Source organism: Polypterus senegalus, chromosome 15 (genome assembly GCF_016835505.1).
Source record: "Polypterus senegalus isolate Bchr_013 chromosome 15, ASM1683550v1, whole genome shotgun sequence".
In the NCBI taxonomy this organism is placed as follows: Eukaryota; Metazoa; Chordata; class Cladistia; order Polypteriformes; family Polypteridae; genus Polypterus; species Polypterus senegalus.
In genome coordinates, this window is record NC_053168.1 from 100,184,157 (window position 1) to 100,209,609 (window position 25,453).

General features: G+C 40.8%; 1 protein-coding gene across 1 annotated transcript; it reads left to right on the forward strand.

The window, feature by feature from the left end:
- Nucleotides 1-1,358: 1,358 nt before the first annotated feature.
- On the forward strand, nt 1,359-23,197 carry LOC120515938 (heat shock 70 kDa protein 12A-like). The gene is made up of 4 exons (XM_039737326.1): nt 1,359-1,850; nt 9,383-9,607; nt 14,365-14,536; nt 21,409-23,197. The coding sequence occupies exons 1-4, from the start codon at nt 1,572-1,574 to the stop codon at nt 22,464-22,466; spliced, it is 1,734 nt and encodes a 577-aa protein (XP_039593260.1). The 5' UTR covers nt 1,359-1,571; the 3' UTR covers nt 22,467-23,197.
- Nucleotides 23,198-25,453: the final 2,256 nt, after the last annotated feature.

Below are 25,453 nucleotides of genomic sequence, written 5' to 3' on the forward strand. Positions count from 1 at the left end.
GTTGCACTCCCAGGTATTTATAGGTCTGTAGCCTCTACACACAGTAGCCCAGCTCCTTGGTTTTGCTGGTGTTCAGTTGTAGGTGGTTTGAGTCGCACCATTTAACAAAGTCCTTGATTAGGTTCGTATACTCCTCCTCCTGCCCACTCCTGATGCAGCCCACGATAGCAGTGTCATCAGCGAACTTTTGCACATGGCAGGACTCCGAGTTGTATTGGAATTCCGATGTATATAGGCTGAACAGGACCTAAAATGTAACTATGAAAAAGTACTTTTAAAATAATGGGTTTTAGCAGCTTTTTAAACTCTTCTACAGTATTAGCCTGATGAATTTCTATTGGTAAAGATAATTTATGGATTCAGAGTAGGATTATTGTGGTATATCTTTTTGGGGGCTTGCAACTACAGTATGTGAGTTACAAAAATGTGAGTTTGGCTGGAACATTTATTGTTTTTTTCTGTGTTTAATTTCACCAGCTTGCTGCTGGTCATATTTAAAGACAGATTATATTGAGTATCCCAGTACTGTTTTTACAGTATATCCTGCATTCCTAAATAATTAAGTAATGGGACAGAGATTTGAAGATAACTATACTTCCTTTAAATATATCTGCATATATATATATTTATATATACACATATATACTGTATATATATTTGAGGAGATCTTTATATGGCTAAAATGGTAATACACCTATCTGTAAAACTTCGAAATACAGTTTCTAAGCCAAATGAATTTCTTGAGAAATTTTAAAAATTATTTCAAGAACTCAGAAAATAGACAACATTATATCCTTAAATCTAGGATCTAGAAACATTTCTTAAACTTGTCTTGAATTGGTACTGCCTACCTCTCTGCCACACATCACCTTCTGCTGACAACAGCATTAAAAAAAATTAAGAAAGATTAATTGTGCAAAGGCACTGACTACACTTAAATCAATTTAGAGATATTTTAATTAAAAAAATGTAAAGATATAAAATATTTCAAGACATTTAAAATCCATTGGGAGACAGTTTTAAATGGTCATTTGGCTTTCCACTTATGCTGAGCTATGCACAAATAAATATGTTTAATTTTTATATGCTGTAGAAAGAAGGAAATCAGAAATGTGCTGTGTTACTTATAAAATTATTTGCATATGTTTCTTTATTAAATAGAGATGTAACAAAAAAGAGTTAAACTTAACTGTGAGGTTATTTGGCTACACCTGTTATCTGTTGAATGTCAATGTTCGTTCTACCAGTACAGCTGGATAGATCTCAGTAATCTTATGAAAGGATTTTTTACTTTTAGTCATGTGATTGACTTTAAGAAAACAAAGATGAGATATTTAAACTTCGCCCAAATAGTTGTACCAGAAATGCAGGCAGCGTGGTTTCATTTTTGTTTAAGAATAACATTGCAACACAGCTGATACCTGCAGAGCAAAGAAGAAGCAGAGATATTAAAATAGAATAGAAAAAGAAATAGAATATATAGAATAACAGCAGCAGTGACACTGGGGTGAAATCACTATAGATATTTCAGTTTTCCTTGTGTCCTGATTCGACCTTGTCTCTCTTTGGAAATGGAAGATACTTATTTTGTGGTGGCAGTTGACTTTGGAACTGCATATAGTGGCTACTGCTTCAGTATCAAGGATGACGTATCAGAAATCAGAAATCCTTACTGGGGTATGGAGTATGGATTCAGACTCCCCAAAACTCCAACTTGCATTTTGTTCAATGAAGATAAAAAGTTTGTGAAGTTTGGCTTTGATGCTATTATGACCTACAAGCAGATGCCTTCTAAAGAAGCTTTGCGCTTCTACTTTTTTGAAAATTTTAAGATGGAGCTCTACAACAAGGTAAGGCCTTTTCATTGATTTTTCATTGGTTTCTCTAATGCTACCATTAATTGATATTGTCAAAGCTCTGTGTTACACATTATTGCTGGAAAAATCTTTTCACCTTTTCAAAAAATTATTTCACAGGTTTTTTAGAGAAGCCATGTGTAGAATTGTGTAATGCCACTAATTTCAGTATTTCTCAAGATAGAGTAAATATTTGGACCTGTGCAGATCAGTAACTTACATGATTTAATGAAGCCAGAGTGTGTATGGTAGGGTTACACAAGCAGGATAAGGACAAAGAAAAATATTATTGATGCAATACTGTGTAAACCCAAGTTAATCCCAAATGAAATACACATAATAAAAACAAATTTTAGATATGCTATAGTTAGCATGAGTAATGATGTGTCTCATGATGTGATATATTATGCATATTTTTCTTCCATTTAGAAAACACATTTGTGGTTCCTTTCCAATGACAAGTTTATGAAAATAACCAACATGCAGATTATCAAATATCGGGAAACAGATTTTATATATCATTTCTGGTACAAATGTCATCCTGAATTTCAAAAAAGAGTGGATTTATTTAAGTGGCTTCTGTTTTGTTAATGTCTATAATTTCTATCATGTTTCCAAACAAAACATATTGTAACTACCCTGCTGTAAAAGTTTGAATGTTGGCTTTGATCCCAAGCAAACACACACCTTTCATGAAACATAAAGCACTCATTGTTTATTCATCTATCAATTTCTTGAACCCACTAGTTCAACAATTTCAACACACACGCACATCCAACCTATTTTATTTAAATAGAGATTATAACTATTAATGACTTTGAGGCAATTAAAAGCTAATTTGTAAATAATGAAAAATACCAATTACCTTGTTAGAACAGTGGATATGAATCCAGCTGCTGGTTGTTATGTACAGTATGTGGAGTCTGTATGTTTTCTCTATGCTTGCAAGGGTATGCTACTTGCACATCTCTCAGAAATACTATACTAGCAATTCTAAATTTCATTAACGAGTGGAATGTGTCTCAAATTGATGTATTGTCCAGTGTTGTTTCCTGCCTTGAGTCCTGTTCAAGCTGAAAAGGCACAACCACCATCCTGACCAAAACTGGACTGAGCAGGTAGTGCTGGTCAATTGTCTAGGGCACCGTATTCTTAGTGGAGCTGATTTAGCAAGCCAATTTCACTATGATATTGTTATTGTAATATAATAATCATCTAATTAATCCTAAGATCTAAGCATGCCTCCATGGCACATCAACAGGGTTTAACTATGTTTATATTACTGATAATTTAATAACTACAATCAGTGACATGTATCAGTAATAATATTATAATAAAAAGTAACTGGTGTGCCAGACTTCTCCACAAACTAATTATTTAATTATTAGAATTACTGAAGATGCATGGAAAAAATATTTGTTGTTTGTTTTTCAAAAGAAATATTCATGGCACTTCTGGTTGCATGTAGCTCATTATCCTCATGTTTACACATCTCAAGTGACTTCCAGGTAGTGACAGAGAGTGGCAGTTTGTGACCACTTTGTTGTCTAACAGCGTAGCAGGGATGTTCAGTATTGTGGTGTCAGATGGCACCTTTGGATGTTTGGTGCTGTACTGTCATGTTGTCTGCAGCAGAAAATGTACATGTCTCTAAGTTGTTTGAACTGAACTGACACTGCAAATGCCATTCTGGGTCCAGAGCTCAGGTTTGAGGCTCTCCTCTTTTTGCTGCTCTGTAATGCCTCTACGATCTGCATTATCCTTTGTCTGAGCAGTTTTACCACTGGTCCTGCTTCACACAGCTCACCTGGGTTAAGTGACAACTAAATCTGCTACACATTTTTCCAGTTCCATTAGCTACAAGATGTACTGACATCTAGGCACCCAGGCCAGTGAACCTTAGCCAATGTAGAAGCATTGGTAGAGTCACAGAGGAAGCAGTTTCTCAACTGTCTCCCTTATTGATGCTGCAGTGTCAGTGGCACTCACTGCTTTGCTAAGTTAGAAAATAGGTATTCTTTACAATTCACTTATAACACCAACACTGATTGCATGAATGAATCATCTTGTTCTTTATATGACTTTTTTATTTGTCTTGCTATCCGTAAAATGACTGCTCATTTTTGCAGCACTAGATGGAACTTTGTTTGTGAAATCTCCTTTTTATTGGAACCCCTGCATTGTGTGATAGAATGCCAGCTCATAATTTGAGTGGCCCATCCCCGGCTGATGCAACATGTCAGCACCTTTACAAATAGGTAAACTCTGATGCCATTTTTGAATGTATGTTGCACAAAAAAGTGCCGGACAACTTTCAAAGCTGCATTCACAGATATAGATGGTATGAGGAGAGATGTGTCAGATATTGATGATCCTTTAAAGATTTTCATTCTGTTAATAAGCTGATAATATGACATATTAGCTGTAATTGTGACAAAGCTTATGTGGTCGGGTGTAAGTTAGGACAAACTGCTAGCTTTCTTTGCATTTATTTTATACTGTATAATAATTCAAAAGTATAATGTTGAAATGAATTGATCTACAAAACCATTTTATGAAACACCATATGGACCATTCTAGGTATGCATCACGGTGCTAAAATGTTTTAGCTTACTTGTAAGGTGTTTGCATAATGTTGACAACAACTTGTTTATTACTTTGCACAGTAGTGAGAAATCTGTTTCGAAAATAAAATCATTTTCTACACTTGTCATGCCTGAGCAAAATTTTATTGACAAATCACAAGGTTTGGCAAGGTCAGTTGACAATGAAGCAACACAAATTGTATCTCGTACAACTACTACGTTGGCTGCATCTCTACTGAACAACATGTATTGTTTAGTGATAGCTGGAAAAAAGGGTTTGAAAAAGGGTTTGAAAACATACAAAAAACTAAACCCACTTTTGTATTAATTTTGATAATTTATTTTGTTTTCACTTTTTTAGCAAATGCTAAAAAAATATGACATTGTGAAAATAACCAGGTTTTTTAATGGTTTTAAACAATTTTCTCTCTCTCTCCTTCTCTATTAAAATAGATAAAAATGTATCAAAATATCTTTGGTTTTAATATCTGACATGTCATACTGTTCTCTGATGGCTATCAAGTACAATGCTAAATTTTGCCATTGCATACTCTGTCTTTGTTTCTCGCACTCTATTAACTCATAATCTCAAGTGTTGTTTCTAGATTCTTTTGGTCAGCCATGCACTTATTGCATAATCTTCAGTACTTGCTGTTCTTGTATAGTGAATCTTTAAGTTTAGTCAACTCCTAGTATTAGTGTTACATATTAGGTGATTTTACTTTGATATTACATGCTAGTTTGTGTGTGTTTTCCTCAGAACACTTTGGTGGGCTTCAAACAGTGGTTCAAACGTAGGAGCCCAATCTCACAAAAGTCCAACCATGGTAATTGGGGTGAATTTTCTAGCATTGTCATTTATGTCACGTCAGATGTCAGTCCTTACTTTTTGTTGAATGTCAGTTGTAAAAGCTCTCCAACTATTGTGTTATGTTTAAGTGATATAACGTACAATGTACACAGTTCCAGTAATAGTAGTGTTCTTCAATTTATTCCTACTTACATATATTTCGATTGTGTATTTGCCTCAAAGCACCTGTTTAAGATATTTAGTAAATACTATTATAACATTTACAATAACCTTGCGTTTTTAGTTAGTTTGCCATTACTTTGGTTTATTGTATTAATCAAAGGCAACCTACAATTTTACATCTATTGCTTGTGCATTTATTTTGGCATGGTGTTCCATTTTTTCTTTGTTTTGGGTGTGGGTGATGCTAGCAATGAACCTTGCCTGAGGCTCCATAAGGCCATCAACTGGCACAATACACAGTTCTGAAAATGTTATATCATTTTAAATTAAACAGAAGACAGTAGAAGACAGTACAATTAGGAAGACGTTTGCCTTTTTCATATTTTTTCATATAACAATAAACCTGTTCTGAGCCATAAACAAAATTCAGCATGAAATATTTAGTCCAAAATAGATCTTAATTAGCAGGACTAAGTATCCATCCATCCATCCATCCATCCATCCATCCATCCATCCTCTTCCGCTTATCCGAGGTCGGGTCGGGGGCAGCAGTTTAGCAGAGAGGCCCAGACTTCCCTCTCCCGGCCACTTCTTCCAGCTCTTCGGGAGAATCCCAAAGGCGTTCCCAGGCCAGCCGGGAGACATAGTCCCTCCAGCGTGTCCTGGGTCTTCCCCGGGGCCTCCTCCCGGTTGGGCGTGCCGGAACACCTCACCAGGGAGGCGTCCAGGAGACATCCTGATCAGATGCCCGAGCCACCTCATCTGACTCCTCTCGATGCGGAGGAGTAGCGGCTCTACTCTGAGCCCCTCCCGGATGACTGAGCTTCTCACCCTATCTTTAAGGGAAAGCCCAGACACCCTGCGGAGGAAACTCATTTCAGCCGCTTGTATTCGCGATCTCGTTCTTTCGGTCACTACCCATAGCTCATGACCATAGGTGAGGGTAGGAGCGTAGATCGACTGGTAAATTGAGAGCTTTGCCTTACGGCTCAGCTCCTTTTTCACCACGACAGACCGATGCAGAGCCCGCATCACTGCGGATGCCGCACCAATCCGCCTGTCGATCTCACGCTCCATTCTTCCCTCACTCGTGAACAAGACCCCGAGATACTTGAACTCCTCCACTTGGGGCAGGATCTCTCCCCCAACCCTGAGAGGGCACTCCACCCTTTTCCTGCTGAGGACCATGCTCTCGGATTTGGAGGTGCTGATTCTCATCCCAGCCGCTTCACACTCAGCTGCGAACCGATCCAGAGAGCTGAAGATCACGGCCTGATGAAGCAAACAGGACAACATCATCTGCAAAAGCAGTGACCCAATCCTGAGTCCACCAAACCGGACCCCTTCAACACCCTGGCTGCCTAGAAATTCTGTCCATAAAAGTTATGAACAGAATGGTGACAAAGGGCAGCCCTGGCGGAGTCCAACTCTCACTGGAAGCGGGCTCGACTTACTGCGGCAATGCGGACCAAGCTCTGACACGGTTGTACAGAGACCGAACAGCTCTTATCAGGGGTCCGGTACCCCATACTCCCGAGCACCCCCACAGGATTCCCGAGGGACACGGTCAATGCCTTTTCCAAGTCCACAAAACACATGTAGACCGGTCGGGCAAACTCCCATGCACCCTCAGGACTCTGCTAAGGGTGAAGAGCTGGTCCACTGTTCCGCGACCAGGGCGAAAACCACACTGTTCCTCCTGAATCCGAGGTTCACTATCCGGCGGACCCTCCTCTCCAGAACCCCGAATAGACTTTTCCAGGGAGGCTGAGGAGTGTGATCCCTCTATAGTTGGAACACACCCTCCGGTCCCCTTTTAAAGAGGGGACCACCACCCCGGTCTGCCAATCCAGAGGCACTGTCCCGATGTCCATGCGATGTTGCAGAGGCGTGTCAACCAAGACAGTCCTACAACATCCAGAGCCTTAAGGAACTCGGGCGATCTCATCCACCCGGGGCCCTGCCACCAAGGAGTTTTTGACCACCTCGGTGACTTCAGTCCCAGAGATGGGAGAGCCCACCTCAGAGTCCCCAGGCTCTGCTTCCTCGTGGAAGGCATGTTAGTGGGATTGAGGAGGTCTTCGAAGTACTCCTCCCACCGACCCACAACGTCCTGAGTCGAGGTCAGCAGCACCATATACGGTGTTGACACTGCACTGCTTCACCCTCCTGAGGCGCGGACGGTGGACCAGAATCTCCTCGAAGCCGTCCAAAGTCGTTCTCCATGGCCTCTCAAACTCCTCCCATGCCCGAGTTTTGCCTCAGCAACAACCGGCAGCGTTCGCTTGGCCTGCGGTACCTATCAGCTGCCTCCAGAGACCCACAGGACAAAAAGTCCTATAGGACTCCTTCTTCAGCTTGACGGCATCCCTCACGCGGTGTCCACCAGCGGGTTGGGGATTGCCGCCACGACAGGCACCGACCACCTTGCGGCCACAGCTCCGGTCAGCCGCCTCAACAATAGAGGCACGGAACATGGCCCATTGGACTCAATGTCCCCACCTCCCTCGGGGCGTGGTTGAAGTTCTGCGGAGGTGGGAGTTGAAGCTACTTCTGACAGGGGACTCTGCCAGCCGTTCCCAGCAGACCCTCACAACACGTTTGGGCCTACCAGGTCTGACCGGCATCTTCCCCCACCATCGAAGCCAACTCACCACCAGGTGGTGATCAGTTGACAGCTCCGCCCCTCTCTTCACCCGAGTGTCCAAGACATATGGCGCAAGTCCGGCGACACGACCACAAAGTCGATCATCGACCTGAGGCCTAGGGTGTCCTGGTGCCAAGTGCACATATGAACACCCTTATGCTTGAACATGGTGTTGTTATGGACAATCCGTGGCGAGCACAGAAGTCCAATAACAAAACACCGCTCGGGTTCAGATCGGGGGGGCCATTCCTCCCAATCCAACCCTTCCAGGTCTCACTGTCATTGCCCACGTGAGCATTGAAGTCTCCCAGCAAAACGAGGGAATCCCAGAAGGTATGCCCTCTAGCAACCCTCCAGAGACTCCAAAAGGGTGGATACTCCAAACTGCTGTTGGCGCATACGCACAAACAACAGTCAGGACCCTTCCCCACCCGGGCGGGGAGGCCACCCTCTCGTCCACGGGGTAAACCCCAATGCACAGGCTCCAGTGGGGCAATAAGTATGCCCACACCTGCTCGGCCTCTCACGGGGCAACTCCAGAGTGGTAGAGAGTCCAGCCCCTCTCAAGGAGATTGGTTCCAGAGTCCAAGCTGTGCGTCGAGGTGAGTCCGACTATATCTAGCGGAACCTCTCACCTCGCGCACTAGCTCAGGCTCCTTCCCTTCAGAGAGGTGACATTCCACGTCCCAAGAGCCAGTTTCTGTAGCCGAGGATCAGACCGCCAAGGTCCCGCCGCCACCACCCAACTCACACTGCACCCAACCTCCTTGGCCCCTCCCATAGGTGGTGAGCCCATGGGGAGGAGGACCCACGTTACCTCTTCGGGCTGTGCCCGGCCGAGCCCCATGGGTGCAGGCCCGGCCACCAGGCGCTCGCCATCGAGCCCCACCTCCAGGCCTGGCTCCAGAGGGGGCCCCGGTGACCCGCGTCCGGGCAAGGGGAAAACGTTGTCCAAGTTTTTATTCTTCATCGGAGGTTTATTGAACCGCTCTTTGTCTCATCCCTCACCTAGGACCAGTTTGCCTTGGGTGGCCCTACCAGGGGCATAAAGCCCCGGACAACATAGCTCCTAGGATCATTGGGACACGCAAACCCCTCCACCAAGATAAGGTGACGGTTCAAGGAGGAGAGGACTAAGTAAGGACTAACATATTGCTGATCTTCACAAAAATGTTTATTGCTATTTAAAAATGTTTTATTGCTTAATTTATAATTCTTCATAGATTTTCAAATCCCCAAGGTTTATAAATCTTAATTATTGATTATGAATTATTTGACCCTGTAAAATTAGAATTATACCTTTTTTCCATTTTCCTTTCAGATGCATTTAAAAAACCTTTTAATCAAGGCTAAGAATAATAAATCCCTTCCTGCACTGATTGTGATTTCTGAGAGCCTTCGCTTTCTGAAGGACCATGCTCTGAAGATGATCAATGAGTCCAGTCTGGAGGTTACATTCTCTGAAGAGGACATCACGTGGGTCCTGACTGTGCCAGCTATCTGGAGACCCGATGCCAAGCAGTTCATGAGGCAAGCAGCTAAAGAGGTGAGCCATTAGCTCAATTCATATGCAAATAATTAATGTTAAGTATTCAAAACATACCTAACTTTAAAAGTCATGCATATTTGTCAGTAATATACTTAACTAGAACAGAGAGGATCAAACCTTATCTATGGTACACACATAACCAAAAAAATGTTAATATATTTAAAATAACAATATGTTTGCTCTCATCCCATCTATGCTAAATTGGAATAATCAGGTTATAAAATGGATCAAGAAATGGATACAAAATTTGGTGATAATTAGCAAAAATACAAATGGAAAGCCCTCCATAACTTGGAACTAGTCTACTTCTTGGATTTTCTATGAGATTATATCCTTTCTCACTTGCTTCTTTCCTCTAAAGCTGGTTTTCTTGCTCTCCCATTTTTGACTTTGCACAGCTATGCTGCCTCTAAACTTTAGAATTAACGTCCTTTACATATTAGATCTTCAGATTATAATTTAATGTTTAAAAAGCAATTTAAAACTTACTGTATCGTTTTAATCTTGTTTTTTTAGTATATTTATCTTTTTCCTGCTATTTCGATGGTATCTCTAAGTTATTTGTATCATCATTTTAGGTTTGGAAAAGTGTGATTAAATTAAATGTACAGTATAATAATAATAATAATAATAATAATAATAATAATAATAATAATAATAATAATAATAATAATAATTTTAATGTGGTACCATAAGTATAGTGTAATGAAATGCAAAAGACAATCAAAACCTTTTGGGGCACCTCAAACTATATATAACCCTATATATTTGATAGCCGAAATAAAGAAAAAAGGCAAAAAGGTTTATAGGTCTTTCCAGACTACAGTCAGATTAGCTACTGAGACAAAGAAGGCAGTTCTGCCTCTTAAGAGGAAGCCAGACTGGAACAACCAGGAAGTGTAAGATGCTAAGCTTTATACCTATGAGCCAGTGATGTAATTTGCTGTACTCTACTTGTTTGTTATGACTTTGAGTTCCTAAGTCTCAAAGCAAGAAAGTTTCAAAAATACTTCCAAAAATGGCCACGAGAGAGAGAAATCCCATCAATAACCCCAGCTTAATACAAAAAAATCTTTAGAAAATAAATCTTTAGAATATTTACAAAATAAAGTGTTATTTTCACAAAAAATGCTCTTCAGCAAGAATGAATCTCTGTAGGGCACAAAAACGCAAAATGGTGGACAAAGGACAGGGTAAATAGGTCAAATAGTCCAATAAATCACAACAGGCACAGCAGAAGCACCATAATTTGCCAAAAATTCCCAAACACATTTGAAATGAATTGCCAGGAACTGAGCAAGACCATCTTCATTTATACGGCTGAGGGCACTTCCTAGCAGTGATTGGCAGGTGAGGCCACCACTTGGAAAGCCACCCACAAAACACATGAAATATAGCACATGTATAGAAATCAAAAAATACAATAAACAAAAGTAACATTAACATTCCCCAATGACACACACCTGAAAAAGGACAGAAAACAAGACTTTGAACCACAGTAGCCGAGACACAACATTTCTGAAGCAAAGGAATAGTGAGCACAAATGAAAAAGTCTTAAAATGCTGTTGTCCATAAGAAAGGCAGTATAGTAAACCCTCATTTATCGCAGTTAATCCGTTCCAGACTCTACCGCGATAAATGAATTTCCGCGAAGTAGGATTCTTTATTTGTAAATCGAATATTTTTGCAGTTAGAGCATAGAAAACATGTTTACGACCTTCTAAATACGTTTTCTAACATTATTAGAACCCTCTAGACATAAAATAAAACCCTTTAGTCAAAAGTTTAAACTGTGCTCCATGACAAGACAGAGATGACAGTTCCGTCTCACGATTAAAAGAATGCAAACATATCTTCTTCAAAGTAGTGTGCGTCAGGAGCAGAGAATGTTAGAGAGAGAGAGAGAAAAGCAAACAATCAAAAATCAATAGGGCTGTTTTTGGCTTTTAAGTATGTGAAGCACCGCCGGGCAAAGCAGCTGCTCACACCCTTTCTGTCAGGAGCAGAGAATGTCAGAGAGAGTGAGAGAGACAGAAAAGCAAACAATCAAAAATCAATATGGGCTGTTCGGGCTTTCAAGAATGCGATGCACTGCGTGGGAAGCATATCGTATATTATTAAGGATTGGGTAGCTTCTCAGCCATCTGCCAATAGCATCCCTTGTATGAAATCAACTGGGGAAACCAACTGAGGAAACATGTACCATAAATTAAAAGACCCATTGTCCGCAGAAATCCGCGAACCAGTGAAAAATCAGTGATATATATTTAGATATGCTTACATTTAAAATCTGTGATGGAATGAAGCTGTGAAAGTCGAAGCGCAATATAGCGAGGGATTCACTGTATGAGGGGGCTGCAGAAGAATGATCTTTAAATTTAACATTGTTACATGGAAACAAAAAATGTATTTAACCACTAGTTTCCTGGACTTCTAAAACCCCCCAACACAATGTTACAAATAGCTGTAGATACTAAGGTGTTAAAATTTAAAAACAAAAGGCAGATCATGACACGTGTGACTCATTAACTGATATGAAGGTTAACAACAACAGCAACAATTTATTTCTAGTATAGATTAAAACCACACAAGGAATGCCTCAATGGGCTCAAAATGCCCAGTTTTTTGACAGGCCCCTACAGCCTTGACTCCAAACAAAAACATTACAGAGAAAAAAATTAAAAGCATTTTGGAAAAGGCAATTCAGAGTGAGAGACCCTTCAAGGTAAGATGGTGCAATGGGAATCAAAAAATTGGTTAAATACAGTCCATAAAACAGAATACAATTAATCTTCTTCACAGAGCTAGATGGCCTGTCTATCATTGCCACCTCAAAAATATACATTAGTACAAAAAAAAAGGCAAAATACAAGAAAGGATTATATCACTCACTAAATACAGAACTATGCATCAAAAGCAAAGTAGAAACTAATTAACAGCAATGAAAAACAACAATATCTGTCTACCAACTAATTACAGAATCATGGCCAGATTGTAAAAGAAGTGTCAGGCAAGCCAGACACAGCCAGATTCCTGGAGACCTTTGCCAACTAGCCACCTCCTTACTGGCCATTCTATAGCTGAGTCAGTGGTGGGCTGACCAATCAGATGAAAGGACCCTTCTACCCAATGATTCCAGTGCTACTTTATCTAAAATGACTTTTCCATAGGCAGGCAAACAACTTGGCAGTAGAGCAGTGGCACCAAGTTCCACATGAGGATACTTAGAAGAGAAACAGAATAGGCGAGGGTTAGTAATGGTTTATAAATATCATATTACTTATATTTTAGTATTAATGACTAACAGCAGAGATGCGGTATGCGCTTGGCCCCATTTTTAAATACTTGTTCTAATCAGTCAAAATTAAAAATTAATTAATTAGATAAATAATTAATAATTAATTACTAATCCAGGTCACCAAACATACAAAAATAAGGCAGCAAGAACACAGGCCATTAGAGTATCTATTAGTCCTAAATGAATGGCAGCTAGTTTTCATCCCAACAACATTAGTTTTGTATAGAAAACTCTTGATCTGTAGCACTCTAGGATTAAGGATTATCTTAAAATCAATAAAACAAACAAAGTAGGCATTACAAAACAATACAGACGCATAAATTCTTTATCACTTTTGTTTGACCCAAATATATATATTTACTACATTTTGCAGTTTTGAAGTTGAACATGAAATAAGGTTCAAGTGTTGCACCCATTTTGCACATTTCTCTAAATATCCTGTCAGTTTCAAAACTCTGTCCTAAAAGACGCCTACCATTTCCAACTGAATATGCACATTGCAAACTTATGGGACATTTACTAGACAATGTACCTGTGACTGACACCATAATAATATTTCACAAATTTAAAAAAATGTACAAAATGACAACTAGTATTGTGGTAGTTCAGCCCCCGAACACAGACAGACAGACACCAGATGTCCAAAAACACACACGCTTATTATTCTTCTGTAATGTACAACACCACATAATGCTCAAACCAGCCGAATACTCGGTCTCTTCTTTCTCTCTCTCTCTCTCTTCTTCTCTTTCTGCCTCCCGCACTCCTCCACACGCAAGCTCCGTCCTCTTCCACCCAACTCTGGCTCAACTAATGGAGTGAGGCGGCCTCTTTTTTATTGCCCCAGATGTGCTCCAGGTGTTCCGTAATGCTGTTCCGGCAGCACTTCCTGGTATGGCTTAAGTGCTACAATCCATGGCTCTGTAATTATCTGGGTGCCCCAGTGGTGGCTATGGACCCCAAAAGGGTTGAGCTTCTATGCTCTGATCCCGTGGCCCTGATGCAGAGCCCTCTCATGGTAAAGGACAGGTATTGCGCCTCTCCTGGTCCTTCAGAAACATGAGCACCTATATCAATTGCTGACATCTTTGAAATGCATATGTCCTGTTTGATGCTTGGAAACTTGAAGGGTTGTGAAGTGGTGTGAACTGCAGTTCTAAGATATTTTACATTTTTAAAATAAAAAATTTCTTACACTTTTTAAAGACAGTATGTAAATTAGGCACATGATGTGGATGTAGTTCTTACAGTTCAAGATGATTTTCTGGTAGGGCATACTGTTTAAACAGAATCTGAATGGTTTGCTTGCTTACAATGAGATTACTCTTTTTTAACTGAAATGATAGAGTAGAGTTTCAATTTCATCACTCCAAAGCTAGAAAATGCTTTTCAGTTATTGTATGTGATTTTAAAAATGCACTTATCAGAACAATATATTTTTATTTTATTTTGCAGGCAGGACTGGTTAATGACATTAATTCAGAAAAGCTCCTTCTAGCTCTTGAACCTGAAGCAGCATCCCTGTGGTGCAGGCAATTACCCAGCTCTGGATTGGTAGCTGAAAACAACAGAGGTGATACCCTTCAGAACACCCCAGGAATTCAGTATGTGGTTGTGGATTGTGGAGGTAAGCTTGAACAATATAAATGTCTGATACTACAATATGACTTGGCAACTGATTTAATGCGAAAACATATTGTACTTCCAGGCCTTATGAGATTACAAATAAAACCTGATAGAGACTGGTTTTGGGTTTTGGCTGTTGACAACTAATTTTAGTTCCTATTTGGGCTTAGGTAAAAGATAGCACAGATCTCTTATTTAGACTTTCTTAGTTTCTAGTTTTCTTTACTATGTTTCATCTTCTGGGATCATACATTTCCACCTGCCTTCTGTTTTAAATCTAGGTAGTATAATTTGGAAGAGTTTCGAATCTTTCAAAAGAATATTAACATACAACTCATTTTGCTTCAGAAAATAAAGTTTCAGGATCAAGAGTGTAGGCAGGTGATTTTTGCAGCTGCTGAAAGATTGATCCTCTTTTCTGTAACACATTTTATTACAACAAATGTTTGTGATGTGCTATCTTTTGGAATGAAAAATGCAAAATGTTTTATTGCTGCATATTTTACAAAATACATTCCAATAGATTGTGTATTGCAAATGTTAATATTGAGGTGTACAGTATATTGATTTCTTAGGGTTGCATTGCTAGTACATTATATACAATGCTAATAATAAGAAAACTTACTAAGTCCCTGTTCTCCCTTGTGCTAATTAATATTACAGTTAATTGCAAAATGAATAAGAAAGCAATTAAACATCCAAAAAGTCTAAAATAGTGCACAGTTATTGTAGAAGGTGGAACATAATGAATGAAGAAAGTTCCTGAGATATAAATGAAAATGAATGAATCACTTCAAACAGGGCTCTTCCAAAAAGTCAACTAAAAATAATCTCAGCAGTGAATCCTGAAACCCTTACTGGTCTATGTCAGCCTGATGAAAGTTCACAGGGTTTTTTCCTATTTATGTTGATGATATTGGTGTTTCAGATGAGCAAAGCAGCTGACTTCTTGCTTGAATGAAATCTGTGGTCATTTGTAAGTTATCTTACCCAGAACTGGATGATGTGAACAGAAAATCCCAACGTTCAGAAGAGTGTAAATGCTCCCTTTCAGTCTCTTATATTCTGCATTTTTCATTGTTTTGTTTCATGATATTCTAATATATTCATAGTGAAATATTTTTGGTTATATTTTTTTTTTCAGATAATTTACTTTGCACTTGTCTTTTACAATTTGTCTTTTTTTCATTTTGATGATGAGATGTTCTTTAGTGAGGGAGGGTGAGAAGTGTGATTCAGATTGTGGTACATGGATGTACCTAATAAATAATAGGAAATCAGTGGTCCAATTATTTGCTCTAGAGCAATGGTTCCCAAACTTTTCTGTGTCCCTCACCCCTAGGAAATGTTTGATTTTTGTTTGCACTCCCTGCAAAAGAAATATCACATGTAAAGACAAACAAGTCTAATTTTTGAACCATATCCAGTACTGTGGGAGAACAAATTTAACTCAAAAAAAACTTTAAACTCAGTGCATAATATTTAAATTTAAATTGAGCAATTAACTTTAATAAATTTCAGTGATCTTGTAAATGTGTTCCCCATGAAGCTTAGATGGTAAATTGACAACCTCAGTTATCCATTGAAGCATCAAGTGCTTCAAAGAAATGACACACAATCAATTATCAAGAAGTTTGGTGGATTAGATACCCCAATGAAGCAACGGCTGCCTGCTTAGACACTTGATTGACAACAAGATGTGACATACAGTTGAAACTGCTGCAGTTCTGCCAGGACTGCCAGCAGGAGAGACAGGCTGAATGTAAGCAGTAGGTGTTGCATTAAATTCAGCCCTCCTTTTCTCCCCCTGCCAAAAATGTCATTCAAACTTCAAAATCAATGGCATTTCACAAAGGCTTGTGCAGAAATCAATACTAGTCCTCACCCTTCTTTATGAATCATTCAGGTCAGGTCGGGGAGCACTCACTGGTACAGCATGGTGTTGCACCCACCACATAACAAAACAGCTCGATATCCTGGTGGCAACCCGCCAGGCCAACATGTGGTCTAGTCCCATTTTCCAGAAATGACCATTTATCTGCCAGGTGTTACGTGGGCATCCCCTTGGCTTGGTCCAGCCGTTTGGGTCCTCAACAATGAGGATCCTGTGAACCAGACCACCTTCAGGGAATCGTAGAACATGGCTGTACTGCCATAAATGCAAAAGATGCCAGCTGATCCAGTACCTCGAGCTCTGGGTCGCTGAACTGGAGGAGGAGATGGCTGACCTGCGTTGTAATAGAGAATTGGTGGACTTGGCCCATGTGTCCTTTAGAGAGATAGTGTGCACCCTCAAGGTGGCACGGGAGGATATTCCAGATCAGAGAGGTAGAAACAGGTGGGTCACAGTCACAAGGTGTAAGGTAAAGGGTACACACTGATTGGGGGCATCAACCCCAGAATTAGAAGTGTCAAACCGTTATCATGTCCTTACGGAGCTGGACGGTGTCTCTGATAATTCTGAAGTGGTATGCAGAGATGAGGAGCCCCAATGGGCCACCTCAAAACCAGTTCCCAAAAAGAGAGAATTAGTGATAGTTGGGGACTCAATCATTAGGGGGATTGAAGCGCAGGTGTGTTCCAGAGACAGGAGACAGCGAGTCTCACACGGTGTGTTGACTTCCAGGAGCACAGGTGGTAGACCTCCCTGGAAGAATGGATAGGCTCTTGGCCAGAGTGGGGGTGGATCCAGTTGTCATTGTCCATGATGGAACAAATGACATACATAAGGGTAGTCTGTCAGTTCTGCGATCCAAATTCAAAGAGTTAGGTGCCAAGCTGAGGAGCAGAACTGACAAGGTAGTCTTCTCCAAAGATCTGCCTGTGCCACATGCCAGTCCAGGTAAGATTGAGGAGATTAGAAGGCTTAATGCGTGGCTCAAATCTTGTTGCAGGGTAGAAGGGTATAGGTTTATGGGGCATTGGGACTCCTTTTGGAACAGATGGGACCTGTTTCGCCAGGACGGGCTACATCTGAACTGGAGGGGCACCAATGCATTGGGGAGGCGTATGTGTAGGCTAGTCGAGGATTGTTTAAACTAGGGAATGGGGGGGGCAGAGAGTTTAGGACAGGCCAGGTTTAGATCTATACATGGAAGAACAAACAGTGGTGTAGAAATAAAAATGCATAGTAATGTAAATTCTAAGCAAATATTTAAATGTAGAAGGAGTAGCACATTAAAAATAGCTTGCCTTAATGCTAGAAGTATCAAAAATAAGGTAAGTAAGTTGGAGTTGTATAAAGCAGAGTATAATTATGATATTATAGCAATAACGGAAACCTGGCTAAATAACAAAGATGGGGATGAGTGTAACATAGAGGGATACACATTTTTTAGGAAGGACAGACAGAACAGAAAAGGAGGTGGGGTTGCTGTTTATGCCAAACAGGAATTAAATGTAAGTCATCTTCAGTTGGATGATGAGCCCCATCTTAGTGAGGACATGTGGCTTCGCCTGGAAAATATTAGGGAAAGAAGTCTTATTTTAGGATTGTGTTTTAGACCACCCAATTCAGACAGCGGATGTCCTAAACTTATATTTTTCTGAGGTGTTTACAAGTGAGCAAGTGGATAACCTCCCAGAGGTAATTGTGACTACTAAGGAAGTACTGAGGGATTTGGAAATTGTAGAGGGAGAAGTGCTGCTCAGATTACATAGGCTGAAATCAAACAAATCACCAGGACCAGATAATATGTATCCTTGTGTTCTTAAGGAGGCTAGTGAGTACTTATATAAACCCTTGACACATATTTTTAGGAAGTCACTGCGCACTGGAGAGATTCCGAAGGACTGGAAAATGGCAAATATCATGCCATTATATAAAAAGGGTAACAGGGCAGATCCAAGCAACTATAGGCCAGTAAGCTTAACATACATCACAGGAAAATTAATGGAAGGAATTATTAAGGACAAGATTGAGCAACACATGGCAAGGATATGAGTTATTCTGAACAATCAGCATAGGTTCAAAAGTGGGAGGTTGTGTTTTACTAAAATGCTGGAATTCCATGAGGAGGCAACAAAAGGATACGATCAAAGTGGAGTATATGATATTATTTATCTGGACTTTCAGAAAGCATTTGATAAGGTGCCACGTGAGATGTTGGGTGTCAAATTAAAAGAAGTGGGAGCTGAGGGTGATGTTTTTAGATGGGTGCAGAATTGGCTCAGACACAGCAATTAGAGGCTGATGGTGCAAGGAACCTCATCAGAACTGGCTGAGTGGTGTTCCACAGGGGTCAGTGCTAGGGCCGCTGCTATTCTTAATATATATAAATGTTTTAGATAGGAATATAAGTAACAAGCTGGTTAAGTTTGCAGATGATACCAAGTTAGATGGATTAGCAGATAATTTGGAATCCGTTATATCATTACAGAAGGACTTGGATAGCATACAGGCTTGGGCAGATTTGTGGCAAGTGAAACTTAATGTCAGTAAATGTAAAGTATTACATATAGGAAGTAAAAATGTTAGGATTGACTACACAATGGGCAGTCGTAAAATCGAGAGTACACCTTATGAGAAGGATTTAGGAGTCATAGTGGACTCTAAGCTATTGACTTCCCAACAATGTTCAGATGCCATTAAGAAGGCTAACTGAATGTTAGGTTATATAGCACGATGTGTGGAGTACAAGTCCAAGGAGGTTATGCTCAACCTTTATAATGCACTGGTGAGGCCTCATCTTGAGTACTGTGTGCAGTTTGGTCTCCAGGCTACAAAAAGGACATAGCAATGCTAGAAAAGGTCCAGAGAAGAGTGACTAGGCTGATTCAATGGCTACAGGAGTTGAATTATGAGGAAAGATTAAAAGAGCTAAGCCTATAGAGTTTAAGCAAAAGAAGATTAAGAGGTGACATGATTGAAGTGTTTAAAATTATGAAGGGAATTAGTACAGTGGATCGAGACTGTTATTTTAAAATGAGTTCATCAAGAACACAGGGATACAGTTGGAAACTTGTTAAGGGTAAATTTCACACAAACATTAGGAAGTTTTTCTTTACACAAAGAATGATAGACACTTGGAATAAGCTACCAAGCAGTGTGGTAGACAGTAAGACTATAGGGACTTTCAAAACTCGACTCAATGTTTTTTGGAAGAAATAAGTGGATAAGACTGGCGAGCTTTGTTGGGCTGAATGGCCTTTTCTCGTCTAGAGTGTTCTAATGTTCTAGTGTTCTAACTGATACTCCCTCACAATGCACTTAATATGACTCATTCGGGATTCCATGAGCAACTGCTCATTGGACACAAAGTCAAACCAGCGGTACTCCAGGATTCTCCTAGGACACGTAATACCGAAGTATGCCAGTCCTCGTCTCAGTTCACTGGACAGCGTCCATGTCTCACAACCATATTGCAAGAGAATGCACCAGGACTCAAAAGACTTGGACGTCTGTCCTTTTGCACAGATATTGGGAGCATCACACATCCCTTTCCAGCAACCTCATGATCCCCCATGTTCTCCCAATCTGTCTACTGACTTAATAGGAAGAGTCACCAGAGACATGTTGCCAAGATAAGTAAACCTCTCGAAAAGGTTGTCACTCTCTCCACAGAAAGACACACTTCTGATGGCTATGCTTAGGAGGTCATTAAAGGCCTGGATCTTGGTTTTAATCCAGCATACCCGCAAGCTATATTCAGACTCCTCGCTCAGTCTCTTGAGAGCCTCCATCAGAGCCTCCATTGACTCAGCAAAGATCATAGCTTCGTCAGCAAAGTCAAGATCAGTGAATCTCTCTTCAACAACAGATCCCCCACAGCCGCTGGACCCCATGGCCTTGCCCAATATCCAGTCCATGCAAGCATTAAACAGAGTAGGAGCAAGAAGACACAACTGACAAATGCCAAAATCAACTGGGAAAAACGTAGAGGTTCTGCCTCCACTCTGTGCAGCACTCATAGGACCAGTGTACAGGCCGGCCATAATGTCCATCAATTTTGATAGGATCCTATCAAAGGGCAACTCAGTTAACTGAGTTGAATGGTTTATGAAAATCAACAAAGGCTGCAAAGAAATGCTGCTGATATTTGTGTTTGAGCACCATGAGAACCCTAAGGGACAGATTGCGGTCGATAGTAGACTTCTTAGGCATAAAACCAGACCGCTCCAGTCACTTGTAGGTGAGCAAGTGATCACGGATCCTATTGAGGATAACCCAACAAAGGACCTAACCTGGCACAGAGAGCAATGTTATCCTCCTGTAGTTGCCGCAATTCAGGTGGTCACCCTTCCCTTTCCAGATAGAGACAACAAGTGCTGTTGTCCAGTCAGTTGGGATGATACCAGTTTTCCAAATGGAAACAAAGATTGCTTGAAATGCCAGGAGGACAGCCTTACTACCAGCTTGGAGAAGTTCATCCTGGATACCACATTCTCTACTCTCAGCTGGTTCACCACCTGTGCAATCTCAGTAAGATTGGATGGCTCACAGCTAACTAGAGGATCATTGTAAGGTCCAAATCTCAAATAGTAATTTGACTTTACAATTGCTCTGTTAGCACCATGAAACCCACAAGAAAATGCATTTCTGCGGCTCATTTAAAGTTGATAAGTGTGCGCGTAATGCTTGATTATTTTCATATCATTGAACAGGAGCACTAACTAATAAATAAACTATAAATGATGGCACACTGCAACACACTGATTGCACCATGATAATGTCAGACAATGCACCTCACTCAGTTTTAGCAAAGGCGGCAACAACCTTTCTCTTTGTTGCACCACCTAAAATACCAACTTGCACCCCAGGGTGGGATGGGAACCTTTGCTCTAAAGCCTTGATGGATTGGCCTGGTTTACCACTTTATCCAGTCTCTTTCACATACAGATAACTCAACTTTATAATTTCACTCTTTTCTGCAGGTGGCACCATTGACATTACAGTTCACGAAGTGCTGGAAAACAACTATCTGAAGGAGATTCAGAAAGCTTCTGGTGGGGGTTGGGGAGGATCATCTGTAGACAGAAACTTTGTTGTCTTTCTGAGAGAGTTGTTTGGAGCTGATGTTTGGGACATCTTTGAAAAGCAGCACCCTTCTGAACTACAGAAGATGATGTATAATTTCTCTGTTCAGAAATGTATGGAATCTAATGGGGAAAACAGGGAAAACAGTGAAATTTTCTTCTCATGTGTTTTTAGTTTAGCAAAATTGGCAGAGCAGAAAAAGGAGATATCATCATATTTCGAAGGTATAGATGGGGTATCCTGGAGTGATGGAAATATTAAAATTGCCTATCAAAAACTGAAGAGTTTTTTCAAAGACAGTCTAACAAACATTATTGATGCAATAGAAGACATTATAAAACAGCCAGAGGTCCACATAGATTATATTTTGCTGGTAGGAGGCTATGCAGCCAGCAGGATTTTACGAGATAAAGTGTATGAAATTTTTAGAACAAAATGCAAAGTCATGTGCCCCATTGACTCCCAGCTAGCCATTGCAAAGGGAGCAATTCTCTTTGGTGCAGATCCCAAAATAATTACATCTCGAGTGAGTGCTCTCACTTATGGCATGGGAGTGTCTGAAAAATTTCTTGCTTACAAACATAGTTGGAATAAGCGCAGAGTTACCACAAGTGGATTTGTTTATTGCACCGATGTCTTCATGAAATTAGTTGAAAGGGGTCAGGGTGTTGAGCAAAACGAGGCAGCAGAGTATTGCTTTAATCCAGTAGATGGAGATCAAGTAGAAGTTTTATTTTCCTTCTTTTCTACAGAAAAGGAAAATGCCCAATATACAGATGATGAAGGAGTGAAAGAAGTGGGGTCTATTATTGTACCGATACCTGGTAACATTTCCGGTAAAGAACGCAGAATCAAATTGGAAATCAGTTTTGGTTTAACAGAAATAAAGGCCACAGCAACTGACTTGAATACTGACGAGACACAGAAAATCACTCTAGATTTTATGACAGAGTAAAAATGATTACATGTTCACTGCAAGAATAATGTGCAAAAAATATTAGACGTTGTTGAAATATATTAATTCAAATTGTTTAAAAGGATTAATATATTTACAGTGGCAGAACCCATTAAAATAACCAACAATCCTTTTTTCATAAAATTCTTTAAAATCTCACTTTTCTAATTATTACTTTAAGCACTTGTCTTGGCGGGTATTGCAATGCAAATTTGTCGCATTCAAAGGAATACCCCCACCCAAACATATTTTTAATTTGTTACTCACCCTCATGTATTTTGTAGTAATGGCTTAGAATTTTTGTTGTTTTAAAACCAGTTTTTATACGGTTTCAAAAAAGGAAGAAACAGACTACCAGAAAATTCTGAGTATGTCTATACTGTTCATTTTACATTTACAAATATTTTCTCTTCTTCATTTCAGTCCAGTTGCTCTGGTCTTTTCACACATCTCAGAAATGCTTACATTTGATTCATTGATGAATAAATTGGTTTATTTCAATGGGTCTCATGCTATCAACTAGCATTCCACTCATAGATTTTGTATTAAATAGCTGTCTGGGTAGGCACTGGTGACCTGTGGTTCTGTAATGAACAAATGTAGAAAGTAAAGTGATGGGTGCTTTACTGTAGGACTGCAGAACCTGGCCAGTCATAGAGAAGGATGGATGGAATTACAGTTATATTTGTTTTGTTTATCTTTGCTAATAAACATTGTTAATGAATGGTTAATAAACTGAGATATTGCTTCTACTTATTTTAATATTAGAATTGTTTTAATAATTAAAGATTTTGGCATATTACATATAGAAAACAAAAATGTTAGATTTGAATACATAATGTGAGATTTGAAACGTGAAAGCAGACTTCATGAGAAGAGCCTAGGAGCCATAGTGAACTCATCACTATCTCTACAACCAGAAAGTGTGTAGAAGCAATTGAGATGGCTAATTGCTAAATAAACAATATAGTCTGATGTCAGAAGTTCATGTCAGGGGACATCATACTTGATATATAATGCAATAGCGAGGTCTCTTCTGGACTACTGTGTGCAGTCTTGGTATTTCTATTACAATAAAGCAGTGCTAGAGAAAGTACAGAAAAAGCAACGGAAAGGACTGCAAGATATACTCTATAAACAAAGACAGAAGGAGCTGAAGATTTTTAGTTTAAGCAAACAGAAATTAAGAGGTGAACCTATGACTGAAGACCTTCCTGAGCCCGACCCCTTTGATCTCACTTCCTGTCTTCCCCTTTAAAAGCTTCCACTTTTTCCCTATTCCCTCAGTTACTGTTTTGGACTCAGTTTTTTGCACAGCAGTGCAATAATTTAAAACATTAATTTGCAGCCAGGAAACCAATTATACGGGTGGCTGTCCCAAACCCTGCTGTGGCTCTGTGTGAAGTTTGTGAGAGTGGTGTAGTCAGCAGGATGGAACCGTCCCGGAGGAGAAGGACAGGACCTGCAGTGTACCCAGGTGGAAGCATACCTGGGCCGAATTTTCAGGCGGGAAGGGTGTCCCGTGGTTCGGATGGAGACCCAGTACGAACACTGCAACCTAGGCAGGCCAGGGAATGTGCGGGAGGGGCTCACACAATTGGGCTGCTCCGGAGAGGGGAGGCAAAAGGGACTTATTATGCTCTCTCGGAGGAGAGTGCCTGCCTCCCTGTGAAGCCAGAGCCCCAATTTCCACCTATGGGTGCCCCAGACTGGCAGGTGACTAGAGTGGAAAACTGGAGGTTCAACCCAGAGCGGCCGACTCCTCAACAAGCAAGGTCCTTTTGGGAAAAGGTAGGGGAGTGGCTACAGCCACAAGAGAACAAGCCCTATCAAGTAATAGAGCAGGTGGCCTGCTACCTGCTCTTGAAAGCACTACCCCATGGCTTCACCCAGCCGGTCTGGGGTAAACACTTTAAGAACATGGCAGAGCTCATAGAGCTCATAGAAACACATAGGACAGCCTCACAATCTGAGGGAGCAGAACCATCCTTTAGTCGAACTCGTCCGGAGTACGTCCCAAAACCTAGCCCTCCTCCCAATCAACCCAGAGCTTGTGCCGATGTCCCTGGAGTCGCGGGTGCACAAACCGCTTGGGAGTAAGGAGGAATGCAGGTGGAGAGGGAGGAGGGGTTGGTGTACTTTGAAAAACCCATTGGTGGTCCCACACACAGGCATGGTGATCGTAAACAGGTATAAGACCACAGCTTTATTTGATTCCAGTAACAACATTACCGTTGTTGCCTGCATGTTTGTGCTGCCATGACAGTGGTTGAAAATTAAGACCAGTATAACCTGTTTCCACGGAGAAATCCGCTGATACAGGTCTGCCATCTGTGTCATCAGTTGCGGAGGATCGGTAAAAAAATTAACCGTGGCGATCCTCCCAAATCCACCACACCCGGTGATACTGGGGGCGGGACTGGTCTGAAATTAAAAGCGGCGAGACACATACCACTCCTGGATTTAACTTAGGCCTAGTTATAGACATGGATGGGCCATCTCAAGCTGCTTCCACGCCGTGTAATCAGCCGGCAGTGAGAGAGGAAGTGGCCTCCCTGAGTGACGTGGCAACTCCCAGACCATCATGTCCCGATACGTCATCCATGAGTGCCGAGACGGAATGGGAGGGAAACCACGCCCCTTGAGGTCGGCCCGGACCCTCTCAGCCTTTTGCACTTTCAATTTAGAGAAACGGCAGCTTCTTTTAAAAGGGAACAGTGGAATGACGACTCCCTTAAATTTGCCAAAAATGCAGTGGTCCTGGTCAATGGCCAGCGCACTCAACCAGTCGATGCCACAGGGTCCTCACTTTGTGTTGGAAAATTACCTTCTGTATTGTGTAGCAGAGTATGAGGGGCAGGAGAGATGGCTACTGCTAATCCCGTGGACCTTCCGGCAGCAGGTCTGTGAGTTAGCACATGCCCACTTCCTAAGTGGCCATTTGGGCACTGAAAAAACCATGGAGCGGATCAAGTTCTGCTTTTATT

Excerpts from the sequence above, each read along its gene's own strand:
- LOC120515938 (XM_039737326.1), top strand. The coding sequence starts at position 1,572 with ATGGAAGATACTTATTTTGTGGTGGCAGTTGACTTTGGAACTGCATAT. Across the intron at positions 9,608-14,364 it reads TGAGGCAAGCAGCTAAAGAG|GCAGGACTGGTTAATGACAT; the intron begins GTGAGCCATTAG and ends TTTATTTTGCAG. Across the intron at positions 14,537-21,408 it reads TGTGGTTGTGGATTGTGGAG|GTGGCACCATTGACATTACA; the intron begins GTAAGCTTGAAC and ends TCTTTTCTGCAG.